The 8,362-nt window shown below is 40.9% G+C and overlaps 1 protein-coding gene and 1 long non-coding RNA gene across 25 annotated transcripts in view; one reads left to right on the top strand and one right to left on the bottom strand.

Moving 5' to 3' along the window:
* Positions 1 to 1,209, top strand: part of LOC116841844 — a 3,035-nt gene extending 1,826 nt beyond the window's left edge. The window contains exon 3 of the long non-coding RNA XR_004377628.1: positions 810 to 1,209. This is a non-coding gene — a long non-coding RNA (uncharacterized LOC116841844). The remainder of the gene's footprint in view (positions 1 to 809) is intronic.
* The window catches only part of LOC116841833 (ankyrin-3-like), a 125,776-nt gene that overhangs the window by 41,403 nt on the left and 76,011 nt on the right, over positions 1 to 8,362 (bottom strand). For 19 of the 24 annotated variants that reach the window (XR_004377623.1, XR_004377624.1, XR_004377625.1 and 16 more), the window contains 3 exons: positions 5,590 to 5,718; positions 5,221 to 5,326; positions 1,644 to 1,721 (listed from right to left, as the gene is read on the bottom strand). Coding sequence is in view for 5 of the 24 variants with exons in the window: in XM_032810239.1 (XP_032666130.1) it covers positions 1,644 to 1,721; positions 5,221 to 5,326; positions 5,590 to 5,718 (313 nt within the window). In the remaining 19 variants the exon portion in view is untranslated. Of the gene's footprint in view, positions 1 to 90; positions 109 to 1,643; positions 1,722 to 5,220; positions 5,327 to 5,589; positions 5,719 to 7,829; positions 8,029 to 8,362 lie in introns of those variants that run through there. The other 5 variants (XR_004377614.1, XR_004377615.1, XR_004377620.1 and 2 more) reach the window with 3 other exon arrangements.

The raw sequence follows: 8,362 nt of genomic DNA, 5'->3' as shown, positions 1-8,362 counted from the left end.
TATATATATATATATATATATATATATATATATATATATATATGTACGGCAAAGGGCAGAGAAGCTAAGATTGAAGAGAAGATCACTTACTTTCTCCACTGTGGAATTCTGCGAGTAGCGCAAATAAAATAACAGAGAGGATCGGGAACAAAATAAAAAACGCGTTAGTATTCATTCGTTCATAAACATGGTAATGAGATGACGAAATAGAGAGAGATGAGACTGTGAGATATATATATACGTATACATGTGTCGCTAGTACCAGCGCATCTTTACAGATTTTCGAACGTATCGGATTCATAATCAGCACGATGTGTATGTGACATCTCTGTTCTTTTGCTATTTCATTTTCTCTCTTTCTTTTATGTTTATTTTTTTTTTCTTTTTTTTTTCTGAGAAGCGTTCCCTCGCGGGAAGCGCTTCTGAGGTCGTGATGATGTTCGTCGCTGATCACTTCGAAAACCCGCACTCATCACACGCAAGCCACTTTTCTATTGTACACGGCTACGAAACGAGAAGTAACAATAATAATCATGTATTATAGTAGAGACGCAACGAGGTATAAACACACACCACTCACACTCTGCGAAAAGAAGACATACTTCGGGAGGTGGAAACTCAAAATAACGACGCGCCGAGCACTGTTGCGGCACTGATGTTGAGATCCCTCAACTGGGATCAATCGTTATTGCGTGCGCATATCAATTAAGAAAGAGATTGATTCAATTTTCCTCTTTGATTTCATGGAATTCACCTCTCGATGGATGGATCAACATTGCCGATTCGTCAATTACGATTTACGATAATAGAGGAAACATCAGTGGAGCGCAACAGATTCCGCCGCATCCGCGCGAAATAGCTCAACTCAAATGAATCATACGAGAAGAAAACATCCACGATATAGCAGCAGCTGTTGCAACGTTGAAAAATCCCCTACTTTCTACTAGTCAACAATTCGTTGGACGAACGATTCTTTTCTCTTCTTCCTTTCTCTCCCATAATCTCAGTTTTCACATCTACACTGTGGGAGAGAAAAAATACCGAAAAAATAAAGAGACGTTTACTCGGTCGGTACTAATTACTTAAACTTAAATCCTCTTTTATTTTAGAATCAATGGTTGCCTTTCTTCATGGTAAAAACTATTAGTTCCACGGAAATGTATATTTTCTTATTTGAAGAAATTATTATGTTGTTGTATCGAAATAAAAATATACTAAGAAAAAGAATATTTAAAAATTAACAAATATTTATTAGATAAATATCATTGATATATTTATTTAAAGCAAAAACTCTCTTCATTTAAACTGAATAAGTAATATTCGGTTTAAGTGAAAAGAATTTTGATTTATGTAAACATGATAATGGTATCTTAATAAATAACCTAGTAAATATTTTAAATGTTTTTTCTCAGTGTATGTGCATATGTTAATGTAATATGTTATTGGGACCCACCGAATAAATATATTTCATTTTTCAAGTATTTCTTCTCTCAGTGTATCAATCGCTAGTGTGATTCGAGAGTCGCGCTCGGCACTCGCACATTATTCACGCGCTATGGAATTTGCGCAAGCGAGACGAGCTCTCAGACGGACGCGTGACAGACGCGAAGAAAGAAGATAACGTAAAAAGGATATTGGTGTACCTGTCCCTCCACATTCCTTGTCCCTTGGGCGCGGTACTGAGGGCTGCCAGCGAAGTGCATAGGGACTCTAGAGACGCGCTAATCTCGGAACAGAATCGGCTTTGATTATCCATCGTGGTGTCGCGCGTCATGCTCATGCTGTCTCTCGCGCGTACAAATTGCAACTTTCTCTCCGACGCGAGCGTTGCATTCGCAAATGTTCGTCGCCAACGACGACAGCGTGTCCCGTGCATTTGCCACACGTGCAGAAACCAACGCGAATCGGGATGCTTCTCGTCAAACACGCGCTTGGTTAGAGATTGCGATAAGTACGGGGGTGGATTAATGTGGTTATGCGATGCAACAAGATTCTTTACGGGAAAGAGGTAGGAGAACTCGCGGACGAGCGACTTTGGTCTCTTTTATCGACGAGCTCGCCTCTATCCGGATCAGTCGCGAGCTGGTTAGTTCAGTATGGGTCGCAGCGACAGCTGAAATCACTCACACGCTGCCAAAGAATCGTTCATCCAGGATGACACGTGAGGAAAAAAAACAGCATGCTTAAAAACTAGTAATCGAACTCGGCTACGAGCAAGCAGGCTGTAACGAGAACACCAAGCGTTCCTTGTCGAGCTGGCTGAATGACTGTAAGGTAAATCGCAAAGGTCCTGTCGAGTAAACTATCCAGTTAGAGATATAACTAGCCGGACTCATCGTGAGCGACGATTATACTGTGAAAGAGTACTCGTGTTTCGACACTATGTCGTCGTGTAGTGATCTCATATGATTGTTATATCTCAAACCTTAACACGTGACTTGCAGTCCAATTCAATCTTATCGTGTCTTAATTGGAAACTTTAACGCGATAATTACTCGACTTATCTCCGTTGATTGTGCGAAAGTTTAACTGATAATTCAATCATCGAAGATAAATAAATGCAGCTCGAGACATGCCTTTCACTTCGTTTTCTCAAATACAAATTAATTGTACTTTCACAAAAATTCAAAATGAGAGTCTATAAGAGTCATGCGCTAGAATTTAGTGCGCCAAATAACTTTCTAAGAAAAATTACTCATCTAAGATGTATTACCGGTCCCGTTTTGAACTCTTTTCAGTGTAAATACACGCTGGACACGTTTGTTCGTTGAAGAATTAAATGTTGTGATTTCAGGTCTCATACATGAATGCATCGACTACGATTTTTAACAGTTTTACTTGCACTCTTATGAGGATAAAGATCACAACATTTCATTCTTCGACAAATAAATACTCACACTTGATCTTGTTTTATTAATAGAAGTGTTTCTAAATGTGACTGAAAGCCAATCAGAAAGGCTTGTAAAGATACTTTTATCGATAAAAAAAGAATTCACAATAAGAATTTATAGAGTAGGGGAGATTGCCGAGATCTTACCGGTTTCCCCAATTATACCTCATCAATTTCCTTATTATAATTTAATATGAACAACGGTAAAAATGAGAAATAAATGAGCAATGAGAGATACAAACAAAACATTTGTATATCTTATTTTATGTGCGTGTTACGAATATTTAAAAAAATCAGGTGCTGAAGAAGGCCTAAAACAAAACCGAGACGTTTGTCATTAATGTACAAGGAGTAACAAACCTCAGATAAATAATTTTTCTTTATAGAGTTATTTAGCGGACTAGACTCTAACTCACGGCTCTTATAGACATTTCATTTATATTTCTTCTTATTGTATATTATAGAGCACTTAATATTTCATACTGAGTAATTACATTTTACACGTGACTCAATTAAGGCACGGTAATGTCGCGGCGCTGGCCACGTAGACTCATATGTATAGACTGCGCCTTCTTATGAGAGATTTTAAGACAAGATTCGAAGGACAGCTGTGCTCCTCTTCCATTGTCCACAGAGACCCTCGATCTTTGTCCAGTTTGACTTCGTGTAGCTCCATTAGGAGTCAAGCTGGGCAAAGATTGAATGCCTCCGAGACATTTTCTTCTCGCCACGTCTTCACAGTCTCTCGCGGAGCGCTCAGTCTATGCGTAGAAGTCTATGGACGACCGTTCGCGGTGTTCCACGTGTTAAGGAATGATAAGAATGATTATATCTCGTGAACTTCCTCAACACTGAAACACGTGCCACGACGTTATTTTCTTCGCGCGTCAACCGGACGTTTCCGTCGCGTCGGGCCAAGATTCGTGCGTCGATCGCACGTCGAGACACGTTAACTTGCTCACGTGTGCCCGGTAGATTCGAGGAGAGTCAGTCGCGTGCGATTTCGGCATCGCGATGTTCACCGAGCATCTCCGGCGGTCGATGATCAACACGGACGAGATCGAATCTGACGCGAGGAAATCGCGATAATTTATACAGCAGCCAATCGTCCGTAGGGTTAATCACAGCGGGAAAACTTTCACCAACACACACCGTATCACACTATAATACATATCATTATTGTTTCGTAGTATTAATACAGTGCCAATCGCGTTATGTACACCGGAAACACAAGGCCGCGTACACAATATCGCATTGCTCGCGTAATATTGGATGTCGTTATTTACACTACGGTGTGTCTCTCTCTCCCATCGGCTCAAGTGAGAGCTTTACAATAGACAAAAGTTGCTGCGTGCAAAGCTCATCGGAATTTTGCGTCACGCCTATCGTAATATATGTATATTTCACGACGAGACTCTCTCGTGGCGGTACACTCGGCTGCTGAACGGTTTGCACAACTTTCGTCGAGCGAAGTTGCGGCAAGCTGCAAGCTGCAGGAATTAAAAGCCACTGCTGAGATGTACGCGCAACAATCGTGGTTACAAATACGTTAATATTGTTCCTCAAAATAATCTTCTCTTAATTTGACATCAACTTTTTCTCCCAAATATCGCACTCTGCACTTGTTCTCTTCATTTAAAATAAATTCTTTCTTTCAAATCTCACAAATGTCACGCTCTCTGCCGCCACTTCGACTCCTGTCAAAAACGATTGCTGCGCACACACGTCAGTAGCGGCTTTCAATTCTGATAACTCGAAGCGTTGCAACTTCATTTGATAAAAAGTGTGCAAACAAGTTTGGCAACTGAGTGTAGTAGTACATACTATGATCGTGTATCACGATTGCAAAATTGAATATCAACTGTTATATTTTGAGATCTCAAATTGTTCAGACACAGCAATTTTTCGGTGACTCGATCTCGACTATATCGACGGTTTCTCTACTATCTCGATCATTAATTTTCGAGTTATGTCTGTTTTCTAGGTCATTAACTTTTGAATGAAGTTCGCGACTGACGAATAATGTGAGGAGTCTGCTTACGTTACATTCATCGTTACGTTACATTCTAATTGGCACTCTGAGAGATACTGCACAAATCAATAACGTTTCCCGATAAAACTTGTCGCGCGACTCTCTCCAATAAGGGGGAGGAGCAAGTGCACCTTTCTAAGTTCTTATCAAGATCTCGAAGGAAATCATCGCGTGTACTTCGAACGGTTTTCCTCGATACAGCACGAGAGTCGCGGTGACACGACAAAGTCGAAAGTTAACTATTGTATTCCCGGGATTTCAAATTCAATGGCAAAAATATACGTGGAATGCTACATACCCGACGTGCACTGGATGCTTGTTGATGTCCACATTGTCCGGCTTGAGGTTGATCGCATTCGTACGCTGATAATTCTCTTTCGTCATCGTCTCCGTTATGGTAGTCGCTGAAAAAGATATCGCCACGTGCACGCGTTTTGATCTCGCTTTTAGACCTTGGAGCAGACTAATCTTATCGACTCGACAATTTAGTTGCAATTAATCGTAGCCGGACAGAAGTTGACTTACATTAACAGTCAGATCATCAAAAGATAAAAAATGCAACAATTCGAAAAGACAAAGTATAGTCCAGTTCTAAAAAGAATAGACTTCAATTGTATAGATAATAGAGCGTAGTGTATAAAAATGTGTCTAACGTGTCTTCACGTACCTGCGGAATGTCGATTGTCTCTCTCGTCGTCCGTCACGTTCATGCGCATCGAGTCATCCGCCATGGATTTCATGTCGTCAACAGTCATGTATCGATACTGCTGTTGGTCGCTGAGCATCGGATCCTCACCTGCGATAAATATTGAACGCATAAAGTAAAACGTAAATGAGATCCTATACGCATACATACATGCACGCACAGACTCGCGCGCGCACGCATACACACACACACACACACACACACACATACACATTCGCGGTCGTCGTGTTACGTTCGCGCGATGGATCAGCGCAGGTGAGCCGCGTCGTGCTTCTCGAGCGCAAAGGTATCGCTGAGAATTCAGATGAGACATGTCTCAAGTTGCACAACAAATGTGTGAACGTCGCAAAAGATGCTGTCTAAAGTATGCGGATATATTATGCGTATATAAGTGGAGGAATGAGTATATATGAGAGCCTACGAACAAAATAAGAAACCATTGCCAAATACATCATTGCAGTAAGAAGCCGTAAAAAGCGAGGTTGGTGGCTCGGTGATTGGTGTTCTGTCAGTACCTGGACCTGTCTATTGGCGATAACGATTGAAACGAGACATGAGAGACTCGTGGGTGATCCGTCGAATAAATGGAAGGACGATCGTGTGATATCTCCCTGCGAAAGCGTGACAAAGTGACGTCACCGTTACCAACGACGACGTTCTAATGTTGCGATGCGATGCGATGCATGTGAACGAAATACAGAATTCTTATCTGGCGCTGAACTCAAGATCGGTTTGTGCAACACGTAATCTCGGGCTTCTCAGGTAAAACGAAACGATTGCATCTGTATGTCGTTGCGATTTTACGAAGCACAGCGCGCACAGTCGTTTTGACCTACGAGAAACCATCTCCTTCGCATATATTTGCTTCGTAGAAATTATAACGAGATAAAAATACGATCATTTCTTTTTACTTGAGGAAAGACCGAAATTACTTATTACGCGAAATACAAATGGAATCAACAGACAAATAGTACAGGGCAGATCTTGGAGAGCGAGATTGTTTATAAATCATGTATTCTATAACATTACAGAATTAAATCAAGGCCAAGATATTATTATTACAATATGCACAATATTATTATCACAATATTTGTAATAATATCGTTGATTTAATTACGCAATGTTATAGAATACACAGACATCTCAGAAATAAAGAAAAATATGATTTTGATAAATAGTTTTTATATATATATTTTTACATTTTTTCATAAAGCGAAATAAATATCCATTTTAAAAAATCATGTCCATTTACTTTTGAAATGTCTCTGTACATGACTTGTACAATCAGTTGTACAATCTTGCTCCAAGATTTGCGCTGGCTCTTATTTGCTCAGTTTGTTTGTTGTTTTTCTTAGGGAGCCTCTGTCTGTTTGACTACAAATAGAATCGTCTTATTTAATCTGAAAACCCCGAAATTACACGATCCGCAATATTCCGGACTGCAGACTCGTAATTATCGCGATAGACCACGAAGTGTCATTTCAAATCGTCGCGGATGCTACACACCCGTGGATTCGAGCGCAAATACAGACACACCGTGGTGGGCTCGTCAAAACAGTCATTTTTCGTATCTCCCACCTCGCCAGAAATCCTGTGATATGCGCTATATTAACGTTTTTTCACCTTCGCGGAGCCTTCTGCCCCGACCCTGTTAATTCCGTCTAAGCGCTGTCACAAAATGACATTGTAATTTAGTCGCACATTGAGAATACGAAGTCGTTCCTAAAGTGGCCCGAATTACGGTCGATCCGCTTAGTTGATCCAATTAGTTTCATTCATTTCAACTACGAACGTTTCTTTGAACATGACACTCGAGAGACTAGATTTTTAATTGATATACCAACTTCCGACTTGGAGCCACGTTTCTTTTATTACCAGGCTGTCAGTTTTCCCTGACATGTTCGAATGGAAATCTTCACCAACGGTTGAAAACAAATTCACAGGAAACACGACTCCAACTCGGAAACCAAATCCAGCATTTGACTGCACATCGCGGAAGCCCATAATATTACTTGGAATTAATATCCTTTCGATACTTTAGATTGATATCCTTCCGTAATTTAAATGAATATTCTTTATACACTCAATGGAAGCGTCTGCGAGGCGAGTGAGCCGTTCTTCTTCTTCCAGAAACCAGACAGGAGAGTTCAGATATCGCGGTAACAGGCGACGATACGGAACGTCGTCAAATCACGTCATACCTTGTGTCAATTGAGGTCACGGTTGGATACATTTTACGAGCCGAGAGGTAACATAAACGAGCGTAATTCGGTGGAGACGTGTGAAAGCCGGCCGGCCGGCTGGTCAGGTTACGTACGAACCGTATCACAATTTTCGTACGACTGAGAGTGCCGTCAGTTTTGCGGTCCGGCGCATTATCAGACATTCTACGCAAGAATGTAGGTCACAATTATCTAATGAACGGTCAGCCCACAAATTTGCCTCCCACGTCTCGCGTACCGTTAGCATAATCGCGTATTAACTGCGTGCGTTCACGCTAATCGAGAATACTTCCAGTCGGAGTGCGAGAAAACGTGCGTATGCACCGCGGCGACGGCCACCTGATGCGTGGAATCGCTCGGAAAGTGATATTCCTTACGAGTAAATCGCAGCCAGGTGTTGTGATTGATTCCGTGTTACTGATAAGACTCACGACCAACTCTCATTGTGTGTGCCATGGTGTAAAAAAAAAAAAAAAAAAAAAAAAAAAAAAAAAAAAAAAAAAAAAAAAAAA

Source organism: Odontomachus brunneus, unplaced genomic scaffold (assembly GCF_010583005.1).
Source record: "Odontomachus brunneus isolate Ranch 3 - 2012 unplaced genomic scaffold, Obru_v1 Obru_scaffold_019, whole genome shotgun sequence".
NCBI classification, from domain to species: domain Eukaryota; kingdom Metazoa; phylum Arthropoda; class Insecta; order Hymenoptera; family Formicidae; genus Odontomachus; species Odontomachus brunneus.
Note: the sequence above shows the minus strand (reverse complement) of the source record. Positions and strands in the feature narration are given on the sequence as shown.